The sequence below is a fragment of the Melopsittacus undulatus genome, chromosome 2, assembly GCF_012275295.1.
Source record: "Melopsittacus undulatus isolate bMelUnd1 chromosome 2, bMelUnd1.mat.Z, whole genome shotgun sequence".
In the NCBI taxonomy this organism is placed as follows: Eukaryota; Metazoa; Chordata; class Aves; order Psittaciformes; family Psittaculidae; genus Melopsittacus; species Melopsittacus undulatus.
In genome coordinates, this window is record NC_047528.1 from 30,986,176 (window position 1) to 31,003,387 (window position 17,212).

Genomic DNA, 17,212 nt, shown 5'->3' on the forward strand with positions numbered 1-17,212 from the left:
AGTTACTTCAGAAGGCTCCACGACTCATGAAAATGAAACTTTTCATGCTATTCTTAGAAGTATCAACTGTAAGTAAAAAAATTCATTATATTCCCATTTTTAAAGCCATGTTTTGTTTAAGTAGCATTTCAAAGTTCTAGACAAAACCAGGACATCTTGTCAGTAAAAAGCCCCAAACCACAAACCCACAAGTTTCCTTGTGTAGGATGAAGCTGCCTTTTAATTAGTCTCCCCTGCTATCTTCCCATGTATCATACTTGCTTAGGATGAACCCATTTTAGTCAATCACCTACAATTCCTACTACTTAGTCCACAGTTAAAGGTGGAAAAGACAATAAATTCACTTTAAAATGCAAATTACCTCCATAATATGCTTATAAATTGATAATGCAGACTTTTAACATTTTATGGCAATATCAAGCAAATCAAGTAAATAAATCTCCAGAGACAACATGAGAAGTACATGCTTTAAATAACATAAAGTAAAAGAAATTACTCATCCCAGAAATAACTACAGTTCTTCAAAACACACCAACACTGCACACAAAGGCGCAAACAGGCACCTCTCTCATAGCAAGTGACTTTTTTCTAAGTCATGGAGGTGGACTTTTCAAATGAGGCCAGCTAGTATGTTTTTATTTCCACATCTTCAACCCAACCATGTTTCAGACACTGCCACTGCAAAACCAGTTCGTTTAGCAGCTGCGCTTTTAGCTAAACTTCACAACATAGTAAGAAAATGAAAGATTATTACAAATTTAGAACTGTACACAGAAAATTACACTTAAAACATCTGTGCCCTTCCTGGAACACAAGTGGTAACTAAAGGACAAGGGTGGAATGGACAATTGGTCCTACAAGTTCAGCAGCTATTATTCTCACCTTCAACACAGTAAACAAAGACCATGAAACTTGCTGGCATGAAATTTACATAAACTAAAGTTTACAGAAACTAGAACTCCAAGATGAAAACAATACAGTATGTTATAACCTCTCAGAACAGGCCATTTTAGGGTAAAAGGCCATCTTCTCTTTAAACGTACACCAAAGTAGCTACTATAGAGTATGTAAGGGAACAGGTACTTGGGACAGTAAGTATAAGTAATTTAGTGTAACTCAAAATTGAATCACTGATCTCCAAAAAACAATACCTCATCTGAAGCCTAGCACTTGTCTTTAATGCTTAACAAATGTTCAGCAGCCTCACTGAGCACCTCCCCATGTGAGCTATCTGACCTGAGAAATAATCTGGATGCAATTATGACTTTACTAGAATTTCATAGTTAACTCTTCCTCCACGTTTCCTTCACCACCTAGAGGAGGGTACACTCAAGTTCATTGAACATCAACAGCTTGGCCATGTAACTGCTGATTTGTGAGAAGCTGAAAGTATTCTTTGCACAGCTCTTTCCCTTCACTTGAGACTACAAGCAGATGATCACTGACAAAACACCAAATGTACAACTATTACATTGTCTATTAGAATTTTCACCGAGGAACATCACAGAAATAAAGAGAGATGCCATATGTGCCACTTTAAGAGCAACAAAATCAAGAATGATGGATGAAGGACTCTTACCAAAACAAATATTACATCCTTTCGTATCTACAGATAGCATCCTCAGTCTAACCCTGTTTCATTCTTGAATAAACAACCTGCTCTTCTGGCATGTGCCTACCCTGAAGCAGCAGTTACATATGTTTCACATGCATGTACTCACATTTAACCCAGTACTAAGGCAAGTCTGCAGTTACTTGTGTTTTCAAGTTAATCCATTTCTAAAAGGCAGATTCTGTGACAAGTGTTTGTTTTTCCATTTGTGAATAGTCTGAAAAGGGAAGAGCAAGAAACTCTAGGAACTAATTAGGAGGGCTATACTGGTAAACAGATATAAAAATCACAACTAAAGATTCCAAGTCACAGTATCCAGATTAGGGATCTCAATGCTTTTGTATATAGGCACGCACGTGCAGAGGCATGTCCCTCTTTACTGTGCCTATATGCATTGTTTGCTAGAGGATCTTTATATGTTGCCAAACTTGCAGAAGATGCACCTGTCCCAGTATCAAAGTACCAGTTGCACAGTAGCTTGCTGGCTAGCAAGTCACAACTCCAAACTGATCCTAGACTTGAAGGTTAGACACAGTAAGATGCTATCACAAAATCATCGAGGTTGGTAAAGGTCACTGCCTAGTCCAACCTTTACTGCCTTTACAGAATGAAGTCAGCAGAAGCAGGTTACTCCCGGCCATATCCAGCCGTGTTTATATTATCTCCAAGGATGATGACTCCACTACCCCTCTGAACAATTTGTTCCCATGCTCAACAACCTCCATGACAAAAGTGCCCCTTCTTTTGTTCAAATACAAGATAAACAATCCTAGCTCTCAGCCTCTCTTCACATGCCAGAAACTTCAGTCCCTTCATCAACTTTATGGCCTTTCTCTGGACTCTTTCGAGTATGCGCATGTGCTTCTCGCACAGGGGAACCCACAACTAGACCCAGCACTAGAGATGAGTCTCACCAGGGCCGGGGAAAAAGATCACTTCCCTCAGCCTCATGGTAGTGGCTTTTACTAATGCAGCACAAAATGCTGCTGGCCTGTATTTCATCAGTTTTATCTCTGTTATGGAAGAGAGTGTCAAATGCCTTGCTTAGTCAAGATAAACAGTATCAACTGCTCTTCCCTTCTCCACTGAGGCATTCATTCTGTTATAGAAGGCTATCAAGCTAATCAGGCATGAATTTTGCTTAATAAATCTGTCCTACCTACTCCCAACCACACTTTGTCCTTCATGTGTTTTGGTAAAGGTTCCAGGATTACTTGCTCCATCAGCTTCACAAGGACTGAGATGAAGCTGACTGGCCCACTGCTTCTCAAATCCTGGCTTTCGTACTTCTTGAAAGGGGAATAACACAGGAAACTCCATCCATGACAACACCCTTTCAAAGACCAAGTGTCAGTGCAATAACATTGTCCAGTTCCATGGGCACTTGTGGATGCATCCCATCAGGTCCCAATGGGCATGTGCACATTCAATCTGTAACCTGTTCCTCCTTTACTGAAACATATGTATTTAAGCACACTTCAGAAGGCTTGAAGAAGATTTATCGCAAGTGTTGAACTTGAAATGAGCATCATGACAAAAAGTAATACGAGGAAAGGCGCCTTGAACCTCGCTGGATTCTGCCTCATGAAGAGGGTTGAGGAGTTTATTTGTTTGTGATTTGTTGGGGTTTGGCTTTTCTTTGTGTTTGGAGTTTTGTTGGTTTTTTTTGCTCAACAGTTAAAGTTTTTAATAAAGTCACTGACAGTTGGTATCTTCTGCTTTTCCTCTATACGTAACAGGAATCCAGTCTTGGATACGTAAGAACAGACCCAAGTATCATCAAGAAAGCAGTAAGGGCACCAACTAGGCTTCAGCTGAGTAATCCACTGCTAATTTGGTTTAGACAGTCAGTTACAGAAAACATGCAGCTGCCCTGAAGTCTTCTCCTGACCCAAGATGTGTCCTATCAGAGGAGTGAATGACACCTGCAAGACCAGAATAAAACTATCACCATATGCACTCTTTGTCTTGGTGCTAGGAGATGTGGAAAATGAAGGTTGAGAAAAAAACACCATACTAAATACGTGCCTGAAAATGTCTTTCTCTCAGTAAGATTAGGCATCTGCTACTTCAGGGCATAGATTCAATGCACAAACAGTACAGTTTAAACTGCAGATTTAGTGTAACCACCACGATGGTGGCATTTAGCAGAGTACTTCCCTTTCCAGGTCCATCTTCCCTCAGAATTCCCCCATTTTGCTATAGAAATTATCCAAATAAAGCTAACCTGTGAAGTCCCAGGAAACAAGGCAACATAGAATGAACATAAGAGTTCTGTAGAGCAGTAGGACATTCACAGGGTTTCCTTTCGTTGTCTTGAACAATAGCCAGACCAAAAAAAGTGCATTTCAAGAGAAATCATACAAACAGGCACAGGCTGATATCTGAGAAGGTGACTGAACTCATAGCCAAGGCACATGTGCTTACTGTGGAATCTTTGTAACAGTTCAATATTATAAAAGCTATTTTAAAACCAGACATTCTTGAAGAGAACCAGAAGTTGCTGCTGTTTGGTCTAATATATGAAACAACATTCAACAAGTTACAGAAACACTTTTAGTCTATTTTCCTTGTCTTAGTTTCTTTCTTCAATTTACCAGCCATACAATGTAAATGACTAATTAAAATACGATTAAAGTAGATTAATTGCAGCACGTTCTTCTGAAAACTGAATTTCCTATTTTTGCCAGAAAATAGATTCTGAATGACAGACAGCTATCAACCTATACACCCTGCAACAATCATTAAGAAAATCTTTATCCATATGTTGGCAAAATCATGCTTCATAATGCATGCTGATGCTGATGTTAACTCAATCCAACATGTACAACTACAGTAGCAACTACAGAAAAATGGGTGAACTTTATTTTCTGAAGACACACCTGTATTTTCCGATTTACTTGTGACTTCTGCTACATGTAAAAGCTATTTCGCTGCGTTCCACACAAGAAGAGTTCCTCTAAGTGGCATTTAAGAGTCCGCTAGCTGTTTTAGTAATTCAGAAAGGTAGCTAATTGACACACCAAGTCAAACACATTGTCCCTTACAAGGGACTACAAAATCAGTTGAGAAAAAATGCTGAGCTCAGAATGCAGGTCTGCTCTTTAACACTAGTAAACTGTATAGATAGGTCTTGGCTCTAGTTCAGACAAGTGATCTCCTTTTGTTTCTCCAACCCTAACAGGTTAAGTAGAGCCTCGTACAGTACTTTTTTACATTTGTGAGCTTTGTCTTTCATGTAACCATGCCCACTTTACACTACTTTACCATGACAGAGTTTTCACATTTAAAAAAACTCCAGGCTATTTTTACAGCATCCCTTAGGGGATGCCATATAATGAATAGAAGAAAGCCCATTTCTTCACAACATACAGTAGCTACTTCAAGAGTCATCTGAAACAAACCCAGTGATGAATATTTTTCTGTGTGTTATTTTTATTAAGAACAAAGCCATCAAGATAGTGCTTCATCAATTGACTTCTCTGATGTTGTAGGTAAAAAGTGATCTCTGACTCTCAGCAGTGATGTACCACTGAACATGGTCTACATAGCATTATAAGCTTGTTTCAAATGAGACATCCTGGAAAACACAGTAAGACTCGGTTTGAAAGTCTATCACCCTCTAACTGATCTTTTCTTCAGTTGGAAAGAAAAAATGTGGCTGTATACCAACGTAGCAAGCTAGGAAGCGATTAGCGAATGCCTTCAGTTATCTACAAACAGTGAGCATAACAACTGTCATTTGAGAAAGAACTTGAACTCTTTACATAACATATCCTCACTCATCCACATTACTTGTGGAGAAATCAGTTACCAATATTATAGAAATATTTCCTTTTCAGTTGGCCTTTGCCCAACATTTACTCCTACAATTCAATGCCCCCCTCTTTTTTGTTATTTTGGTGTTACAGCAATTTCATGCTATAGCACAGTAGGGAAGTGTACTCAGGATACTGAACAACTGGCATGATTTAGTTCTACATTATTTTAATAATCCAAAGCTTTATCCACAGCACTATACATTCAGTCAAGTTTTAATGGCAGTACAGTTTCCAGGTAAATGACAATTGTTAATTTTATTTCTTCAAGCTTCACCCTTCAGTCTTTACTACTTCTGCTTTCTACAGTTGAGGTGGCTTGACAAAGAGTAAGAGTCAAAAACCAGTTCACATGCTACTTAACAGACTAGCCTCAGGCAAAAAACCTTCAGAATTGAAACCTCATTTGAAGAGCTTTGAAGGATTGAACAATTTATTGGATTACTTCTAAAACTATGGAAAAAGACACTAGTTAGGTCACTGCTTTGCCAGCAGTGGACCATAGAATCTGTAACTGGAACTTGTTGCAGAAGCACGTACAGTAATTTACAGCAAAGCAAGCTTAACACTTTCTCCCTATTAGCTTCCAGAGTCAAAGTCTTCCTTAAGTATATCTGAAACATTATAGTCTCAAATCTCAGTGAGTTAAAAACTCACTCCTAGAAGGTAACAAACAATATTGCTGAGACCAATAAAGCATCCTAATCTGCTCATCCCAGGTTTCACCATACTGACTGTTATCTTCTCAAGCATCCAAGTTTCAAGCACTTAGGAGGTCTTGAACAGTTCCCCTCCTAGCCAGCTGTGCAGTCAAATATAAACCTTTGCACATGGCAAACTGAGCATAAGACCAATACATACATTTATGTACTTTTGGTGCCTTTCTGTGAAGTCACCTGAATGATCTTACACAGTTCTACTTTAAATGTGAAGGAAGATTAAAAACATCTGTCCCCCTTAACCAAAGTAAAGCATATTCTCTAGTGAAGTGATGAAGAACCAGTTGCACCCCACACATTTAGGTATTTGAAAAAGTGACATCCCTTCCATGCATCCCAGTTACCACTTCAGTTATTTCAGTTTTGGTTTCTGGTGGGACATTCATTAGTTCTTTCTAGAAACAACTGGTAAAGTTTCTCAGCATTAGTTTCATAGACATGAAGCCCTCAGATACTTTGCAAACAAGTATAAACAGCTGCCAACACAGCAGGCAAATTCAGGTTCAGACACCTATGCTCAGATAACCATAATACAGATGTCTGTGCTCCCTCTACAATCAAAACAGATCACTATGATCTAAGAGATTGGGGAGGCCTTTCAGTTCTTAAAACAGGCCTATAAAAAAACTACATGGAGGAACTCCTCAGCAGGGCCTGTTGCAAGAGGATGAGAGGTAATTGTTTCAAACTAAAAGAGGGGAGATTCAGGCTGGACGCGAGGAGAAAGTTCTTTACAATGAGGGTGGTAAAAAACTGGCACAGGTTGCCCAGAGAGGTGGTGGATGCACCATCCCTGGAGACATCCAAGGCCAGCCTGCATGTGGTTCTGGGCAACCTGATCTAGTTGAATATGCTCCTGCTCACTGAGGAAGACTGAACTAGGTGACGTTTGAAGGTCTCTTCCAACCCAAACTACTCCATAATTCTATGTAGTACAGTCAAAAGGAGCCTTGATAGCTGTTCAGCTGATCCAGTATAGGAAACTTCGTATGGTGGTGAGCTGAACAGTTCTGTGTCCACTGACATAAATTCATGTGCCTGAATCAGGAACTTAATGTCATTCCTTAATTGTTGAAAACTTATTCCAGAGAAATGGGACATAAACAACCAAATTAAGTTTCTGAAAGGTGAGTACACACCTGCCTAAAAATAATTCACCTATCCCCAAAAAGAAGAACCAAGAACATGACTAAAGATACCTGCGTCAGCCATCTTCTTACTGGATGATGGTCATGACCCCTAAATTTTAGCAATTCTAAAATTAACTGTCAGGGACCAAAAGTAAAATTTCTCTTAGTTTCAAAAATCCTTCCATTACACTATTGTGACATGAGAACCCAAGCATGTGAAATATGAAGGAGACCCTATCTTGGTAAGAGAAGGACAAGAAAGGAGAGGAAAAGTCTGTTGAAGAAGTTAGCTGCACAAACAAATCCAAGCATATGTGGAAACTATGAGGCTCTTCAGTTTATTACTTTTTAGGATTAAGCTGAAGTTCCAAGCAGTACTGATTCAACACAATAAGGATAATTAGCAGCAAGCCACCTTTCTAAATAATTCTGCCCTAAAGAACAGTAGTCCTCATTTTTTACCCATCATGTCAGAAACAAGTGTTAAAAACCTTTTCACACACCAAATGAGTTTATTTGCATCTTTTAACTTCCAGATTTTCATACTTCAAATAGCAAAAGTAAAACTTTCACAGCACTGACTGTACTTCTAATGTATCATCAATTTAAATATTTAAGTCCGGTTTCAAAGGTTTACATTAAAAAGTACACATTAGTAACAGGCCCTGTAGAAAAGCTTGTATTGTGCACAACACCAGAATTTACTAAAATTATGTCAACCATGGAGACACAGGACAGATTACATTCTCCAAACAGAAGTGTATGGAAAATTTCATGTTTAGATAATATGCAAAGAGACTCTTAGGAAAAAGAGTATTTTTAGTCCCAATAAAGCAATACCCACTTTTGGTTGAAAAGTTGGATCATGTACTTAGGGTTTTACCAGCTACACAAACCGCATCTTACTGAGTTATGAAGGGATTAAAATACTCTGCTTGTAGCTAAGATAGGAATGCCTGAACAGACTGAGCTTTATCTTTTACATGTTTTAGTAACATGGCTTAGTTCACTGACAAGCTTGGAGTGAAGAACTACACTTGAAACCATAGTTCTAATGTGACACAATTTTGCCAGAATTGTGAGTTTAGAAGTGCAAAAATTAAACACTGAAGTTTTAGCTAAAGACTGAAATGGAAAACAAACCTTTATGGTAAAAATTGATCTATTTGTGTATTCATGCAATTCAGACACATACATAGAACAATAACCATCTGTGTGATATTTTAAAATCATGACTTCTGGTGACATCATAAACCATAAGTTGAAAGAATCCTGACACCCCTGCACTCAAAGTCCACAAATATAAGCCTACTGGTTATCTCTGAGTTTTCAAAAACTTGAGTACATTCTGCACCAATCTAACTTCAAGCATTTTGGTATCACCTGTCTCAGAAGTGATATTTCATATATCGTAAACACCACCAAGTGTTCATTCACATACAAAATAGCATATCAAGGAGAAAAATGCTCAGCAACAGTTATTGGTCAAGTTACAGGAAAATCTACATAAAAATAGTCTATTAGAAATTCCATATAGAAGACTTCATTAAAATCAAATAAATACTAAATTTTACCTTTTCTGGATTGTAATATAAAGATTTCAAAGTGGTAAACAAGGGTGGACAGCCTTTACTGAAGTTAACCCTCAGGAACTTATCCAATAGTTCTCTAAATTTTTCACCTAGAAACAAAAGTGTATTTGGTTATATGTCAGTGACTGCAAGTGTTATATAAATATAAGCACTAACTACTGTGAACCTCTGGATAATAATTTTAATCTTTCCTGTTATTTATGAATAAAATACAAATATGCTCTGGATAAAGAAAAGTATCAGAGTAAAATGCTTAAGTTGCTAGTGTTTAGGAAACTGCTGATGTAGACATGGCAACAGTCCTCAAACCTGTAAAATCTACTAAAAAGATAAATTATTAAGTGCTGGCTACAGAGGATGTAGCAAGGGCTATTTAAACGAACACTGGTGAAAGTTGTAACGGTAAGGATAACTAAGCACTGGAATGGATTACCTTGGATATCTTGTAAAAGCTCCATCATTGGAAGAGTTTATGATTAAGCTAAGACAAAAGTGTGTCAGGAATAATGCAGATATAAATTATCCTGCTTTGAGGAAGAAGGATGGATGAAATGAACCCTCTACCTCTCTTCTAGTCCTATTTTTATTAGTAGGACATGACTTCCAATGATTATATGATTGTTTCTGAACAGAATAGAAGACTGGGCTTCAGAAGGGTAAGCACTGTATTAGAATCATCTTTATTAACATATAATGGCAGAAAGCTTAATATTTCATTATGTTGTCAAGTAAGAATCACAATACTTGCAGTACATGCCACATGAGAAATGCTGTTTCCAAAAGGGGAAAAAAAAAAGAAAAGGAAAAAGCAGGAATTCAGAGAGAAGGTATATAGTCAGGAAAACAGTTGGTTTTCATGCTTTTATTCATATGATGAAAAGTGGTTGGTTTCAGTTGTTTTAGTTTTGTTGGGTGTTTGTTGTTGTTGGTTTGGTTTAATTGGTTTTCTTTCCTTTGCATAGGGATGAAATTGCTACACTTCATTAACTAGTCTGCTGTGAACTTCGAGAAGCCTTTAAGCAAGATAATAGTACATTTTACAAGGCTGATATACACACAAAAACCATTGAAATAAACTTCAATTCATTAAGAACATATTACGAATCAGTAACAGGTTATTTTATAGATACCAGAAAATTAAGATACGGCTTTGGATATAACATTCTTATGTACTTCCACCAGTTCTTAATTGTCCAACATTTACTGTTATCAGTACAGTTACAGAGATTAATAGAAGTAACTTGGGTACTTGTCTCACTGTACTAAAATAAACTGCCATATATAGAAACTTGTACTACCTGTGGATGGAGATCATAACTGGACCATAAACACATGCTTTATTACAGGTCTATTAGAGGTTGTTTTCTCACACTACAAGAAGCTTCACTGTATGACAAAAAGTCCATCTCCTAATTTATTCTGTTGGATTATTCTAATTTATATTTTTGATAGAAGAATTGTAATTCAGAATTTAGAAAAGTAAGATTCAAGTTTCCATTAAGTACATATTTACCTATAGAAAGCAAAACAGTCTAAAACAAAGCCTGAAAACTGCAGAACACAGTGATATACATAGCTAGGCACCCATCTCTAACAGGAAGCCAAGCTCAAAATTTAGTCTTAGGTACAGAAAAGATCTGACCACAGCAGGAACTGTGAATCCAGAGCACCATAAGCAAATATGAAACTGGATGGACAGATTCTAACCCCCCACCATTGATTAGTCTGAAAATGAACAGCCTTTCTCCACAAAGGTGGTTTCCAGCTGGATTAAGGAACTGATCTGTATGAAACAGAAGGTTATTAAAATGCAATGTATGGTAAGGTCTAGGAAAGACTGCCCTTCAGAGTATTTTAAGCCAATTCTGAATCAACCATTCTGCTGGGTGCAAGCAACTGGTCAGTGGCCATACTAGAACAACACCTTCCTTTAACAAAAAAAATTCTTTCCTCTGGACATGTGCAAATACATTTCTGCAAAAAAAGTTTGTTTCTATACCTTGTTTCTATACCTTCACATTCTCACTATTAGGTTTTGCTAACAGAAATTCTTATCTGCTGTACTTCAACGCACAAGAAATCATTTGTTAAATACATTAATTTCTAAGGGATCAAAACCAGCTTTATACATCCATGACTGATAAACCTTAACAGAAACACAAATTTTAATTTAGGAAAAATTTTACTTGTTATGAAGCACTGCAGAAAGCCTACAAAGAGATTTTTCTCAACTGATTTGATAACGAATTTTGCTTTCATTTAGGCTATGGCTACAGCAGGAACAACTACTCCTTATTAACAAACATTTCTATTTAAATGAATATTAGGTGTGAAACTATACTGTCAGGTATGATAAGCCAGTGCAAAGCAAGGTGAAATTAATTCAACAGCAAAACATACTGTTGTTAAAAATATACAGAAGTGTTCTGCAGAATGTACAATATAATTTTATTACAGAAGAAAAGCATTTTCTTCTCACTTTTCAAATGTGGTTGAACTGCCTAAAATTTGCCCTTATTCAGTCAAAGAAACAAATACATGTGATTTAGGCATGCTAGTGTTAACTTCAGGGCTAAATCTCTTATGGAGCAGTTATATTGTGCATATGCTCTTCCTGCATAAAATCATTTGGACTCATGAGCAACAACAGGAAAGGGGACAGCTACATTGTTGTACCATGAAATGCTACAGAAATGTGGTGCTCAGTAAATGAGCTAAATAAAAACTAACACCATGAAATCAAGAGCATGAGTAGATACACTGGGAATTTTCAAAATTTCACAACACTTGATACCTAGCTTGTGTACTTTATATTTCTTCCCACAAGCTTTCTACTGGAGTTACAGCAGTTAGACAGCTAAATACCAGGTGTATATTTTATGGGATTTACCATTTCATTTAGTCTCCTTCCTTCTACTTTGGAAGATCACACTTCGCTGTTTTAAGAAGTACATACATATTCCCTCCAGAACCAAGGATATTTGTGCACTGTATTTCAAGGCAACTTTTGAAAGGACAGAGTCATTGAAAAACTTCATTATGAAATTAAAAATATAATTTGTGCTATGTAATACTGCAGACCTTGGGTGGTTGGATTTTTTGTTCCTATTATTAACTTGTCAGCACAAATTAAGTTTCTGTTGTAGATTTAAGTTTTCGTGGTTGTACAACAGTGTTGTACACTCAAAATATTCAAAGTCATGAAAAAAGGACACTTTCTGCTGTACAGAAAACACTGTATCGAGTACAAAAACTGTTAGGAAAATTCATCAGTCCTATGTTACTGTAATTGTCATATGCATCATTTACACCTGGTTTCAGTGTTTATGAAGTTAACATATATATACATATGTATATTAAAGATATAAAAGGGATATGTTTATACACACGCATCCCTATACCTGGAATTCAAGTGACCTATACCCTTTACTTTTTAACTTATAATTCCTAACTTGTGTGAGGCAGAAAAATGATGCAGAATAACTCCTACAATCTATGTACCATTCTGTATTGTAGTTTCATCAATACAAACATTACATAGTTCATATCCCCATGTTAAAGTGCATGAACTCTTTCAGCTCCTAAAATGTAACAAATAATTGTCTATTCCAAGAGAAGTGCGTACATCTGGTTTGTGTACACATACAAACAGGTATTAAATGTACATTTAATAGTCTGACGGAAGCTTAAGGAAAAAAACAAATTAAAAAAGCTAATACAGAACAGATATGCAACTTTTTACCTGAAACAAAGTTTAAAGGTAATCTTCTAGGTGAAACTGCTCTGGGATGTCTTTTACTAACTTCTTCATATATCTGAAGCCTCTCTTCTAAAGTGCCTATTATCAGTAAATATAATAGATATAAGTGAAAGAGAAAAATCTGTTCTTCTAAATGTTTTTAAATGGTGAAAATGAATTTAACTAGACTTCTTACACAGCTTGGATTTGGAACAATTTAAACATTTCAAGCTATTTTTTCCAGTTAATCATAAGCATTACTGTGTAAAAGTGTGTACTGAAAACACTATGTACCATATGCAATTACCAGCATTAATCACTGTAAGGATAAACTGCAAACAGTACAATTACTTCGCACATTCAAACATACAGTATTAGAGCTTGGTTTCTTTCAATTACATGTTGTCCAGACCCATTCACATAGTTTGACATTCATACCCTCAATTAACTGTTTTTTCACTATGCATCCATTTCAGACATACTTAAAGCATTCAGAAAAATATACTGCATTTCTAAATCACAGGCATACAAACAGCATGCTACACAAGTGTGCCTTTATTACAGGTCTTCTTGTGGCAGCAGAAACAGGGCACAATACTGCTAGTGTAAGTACTGTGCACCTGTACTCTTTATATCTTAATGTTTAACAATAAAGCTACTTCAAGATTTTCTTCCCACTCCTCCCCTTTCCCCCATAATATGCTTTGGAGCTCCAATGTGGTTAGAACTTAAATAAAACTAATCTGTTGCTTTGAAATGCCATTTTCACATAATTAAGATCAATTTTGCTTATTATATTCATCAAGCAATTTAAATAAAATTGAATTTACAACTGAAGATTAGACAACATATTTCATATATCTGTTTTCCTTTCATAAGAAAAACAATTTATCTTGTCACTGAGCTCAGATGCTGGGGAAGGGGGGGGAATATGTTACCCAGTGGCTCCAAGAGATGTAAAGTTCTAGAAGTTAAACTAAAATGATGTTTGGATTGGAACTAAAGCATATAAAAGCCCTAATTGAAGTCACAAGTTGGAGCTCCAGAACTTACCATGGGGGAGGAAATAGTCCTAAGACCACCTAAAAAATAAAGTAGCATTATTAGTTTTATAAATTAGTACAGTATTAATCTATATAGGACTTTAAGATTTCAAGATAAACTATTGGATTGGTTCTTTATTAAGAACTACACATTGTCACGAACATATTATATCAAACAGCATAATAAAGCTCTTGGGTAACTTATTCTCTGGAGACAATCACCACATTCAACTCTACAGATACAGCAAGAAAACTATTCGAAGGGCAACACTACTCTCTGCATAACAGTAACAACTGAAATAATTTTAATTTCCCAATCACAAGCCATATTCCCAGACCTTATGAAACCCACTGTAAAAGTTCCTTCTAGAAAGCTGATTGAGGAATATAATGCAGCTATAATATCTACTAATAATATCTGTGTGGGCTTATGATTTATGATGTCATCAGAATAGCTCCAGTAAAACATCCACTAATTAGTGAACAATGAAATACAAGGAAAACATTCCTGTGTAACAGTAAACACTTGGGAAAATTATCACTGCCAAACACTTATTACAGTATAATTTGTCGTAATATTGTAATTACAAAAAAAACCCAAAAATACCACATCCCAAACAATTAACTGTTTTCCTGAAAGACACAACAGCAGTGAACTAGAATAACAAATACCACATTTATCACCTGCTCCTCCAAAGAGCAGAGCCTGTCTTTAAAAGGCCATCTGAAACAGGTATTTGATTATTTCTCTACATGCCTGTAGAAAGAGGTACCACCTAAACAAGTTTCAGAATGACAGCCTTACATTGTGGTGTATGATAGTGGTCTGACAATTAGCCAGTAGTCAGGAATGAATTCCAATTTGGTTTCCAAATTCATGCATGGCAAGAAAGTGTTTTTCATATAAGCATGTTAGCAAACACCACCTTCAGCTCCAAGAAGAGGAAGACCTGCTGTTGGCATCTTCAGGCATACAAGTTTTCCCAGTAAACATTTTAAAATGGATAAAACACAACCGTATCATACCCAAGATTAGAAAGTACATATTCTTCTGCCAAACAAAGCTTTGAAATCTAAAACAATAACAAAAAAAAGTTTAAATATATCCTGTATCGTACATATCTTCCATGTATCTGCGTATCTTAACTTACTAGGTTGTAGGGCCTTTTCCAAGCCTTCATAATAATACCAGTTTTCTGCATTGCGCTCAATTAACTCTTTGTATACTTCACCAGCTTCTTTCAGCCTTCCCAACTTCAGTAACATCTCTCCTAAAAGCAACACAGTAAAGAATTGAGTTACATGAGAAAGCATTGATCTATTGGGACCAAAGTTTACAAAATTTTGGGGCTCAGCCATATGTAAGATACTCAAAAAAGTGAGCTTTACTTTTCCAAGGGCATTTACTGTGGATTACAAGTGCTACTTGAAGCTACTACACATACAGCACAACACAGTCTGGAGCATTTAGCACCTGCAAAACCAGATTATTTGAATAGCTGTATCTGAGTACTCAAAATAGCTATTGGAATTATCAATGAAACAAAGAACTCTTCCTTCAAGGACTCCAACACATGACTACGTTGCTTCTTACCAAGCTGTTTACTTAACTGCACTTACATCTTTCACATCAACTAATCAGTTTTTAACCAGTTAAGTCACACTGGTTTGCCATTAAGTAAACTGTTCTATCAGGTATGTCTTGCATGGAATTTATTTTCTTCACTGCAGCTTATACAGTGCTGTGTTTTGGGAACTGCGACTAAGCATTTATAAAACACCAGTGATTTTGCTACTGCTGAGCAGTACTTGTAGAGCACCAAAGCTTTTTCTTTTTAACTCCACTCTGCCACACAAGCAGCCTGGAGTGGATAATAAGCTGTGAACCCACACAAGCTGGACAGTTGACCAAAACTGGCTGAAGAGGTGTTTGGGCAGGCAGCCAGTGCTAGGAGACTGGCTGAGCATCAGCCTATTTGGGGGAATGGCAAGTCATTGCCTTTGCATCACCTTGCAAACTGTTTGGGGATTTTTTTTCCTCCCTTCCTCCCTCTTTCATTTAAGCTATCTTTATCTCAAGACACAGGTTTTCTTGCTTTGCTCATATTCTCTCTCCTGTCATGACAGGGGAGGCTGCAAGAAGTGAGTGAACAGCTGTGTGGAGTTTACCTGTTGGCCAGGGTCAACCCACCACAATTGTGCAGGAAGCAGCTGAAGAATATGTGCTATTACACTACATAGTTGTGCACATTCACAACTCAGTACTTCACATTCAGAAAACAACTCTGGTTTATTTTTAACAAAGTCAACTTCAGTATTCTCTTAAGTAAGGCAATACAAGTAAGTGTATTAGAATGCTTAAGGAAACAATAATGATATTTCAGTCAGTTAAAAAAAATAAACCAGTGCTTGTACTACAAATAATATTCTCTGATATTAAAACTGGGTCATAAATATCTCTGCTTTATAGAAAACTACTCTAGTATGTACCAGTATAATAGTATCTGAAATCCTCTACATTCCTGTGTCAAGCTAAATTACTTGCATCCACTATCCAGTTCAAAAGGGCAAATTACTTGAGCACAAAACTGTAAATACCAGTTTCCCATCAATAACAGTGAAATTAAAAGATTTAACATGTTTTTTTCTCCTTACTGCTTTATCATATCTGAAAGTCAGCTGAAACATTTAGAACAAAATTGGCTGAGGGAAAAAGAATGACTTACCTTTGATTTCTTCTACTACTAATTTATCACATATTTGCTTTTCATATGTCTCTATATGTTCTAAAGACTCTTGAAATAGATCTGCCTCTCTCATCACTTGATTTTGATATAAAATCAGTTCACTATATTCATAATCTATCTTATTAGGAGGAATCTGGAGGAAAAAAAAAATAAATTAGTTAACATTTACCTGTACCTCAATCATACGCAATACTGCAGAACACAAGATTAAGTCTATGGAATATATCACATCTATTTATATACTCATCCAAACATTCAAAATGTAAAACTCCAATTATTCATAATCAAACTAGATTCATCCAGGATACCCTTTGTTAGAGAACAATTTAAAAGAATCCCTGTGTTTGTCTTTCCTTCTTTCATACAATTGAGTAAAATTTGCAAAGATCTTGGTAATCTTTTCCTTCTGAAGGGCTCATGTACTCCGTAACATTTTTAACCTAAGTTCTGTAGCAGACTGTAGGGATATCACAATATTCATTTTCAGCATACCAAAAAATCTGTATTAAACTACTATTTCCAAGAGCACTGAAGCACCCAAATACTGCCCATAGTTTGGCAACTAGATTTTTTCAGACAGAATCTAAACTATTTCTCTCTAACCAAATTTTTCTTGCACTACACGTCAAACCCCATGAAGTACAGTGCATAATCATGCTAAGAGTATTTTCAAGCAAAGATAAGGATTTTGAGGTCTGCTGCCATTTGATACCCAAGATTTGGTCTACTAGCTACAGTAAAACTTGTGGGCCCATCCACCTGCGATTGATACATGAGCCACTAAAACAGAATGACATTCAGAAGTATTTAAT

The 17,212-nt window shown here is 36.5% G+C and overlaps 1 protein-coding gene across 1 annotated transcript in view; it reads right to left on the reverse strand.

Annotated features, from left to right (window-relative positions):
• The window catches only part of NAA16 (N-alpha-acetyltransferase 16, NatA auxiliary subunit), a 64,335-nt gene that overhangs the window by 21,116 nt on the left and 26,007 nt on the right, over nt 1-17,212 (reverse strand). The window contains exons 6-9 of the mRNA XM_034072693.1: nt 16,380-16,533; nt 14,805-14,924; nt 12,614-12,709; nt 8,854-8,960 (exon numbers count right to left, since the gene is read on the reverse strand). Coding sequence (XP_033928584.1) covers nt 8,854-8,960; nt 12,614-12,709; nt 14,805-14,924; nt 16,380-16,533 — 477 coding nt within the window. The remainder of the gene's footprint in view (nt 1-8,853; nt 8,961-12,613; nt 12,710-14,804; nt 14,925-16,379; nt 16,534-17,212) is intronic.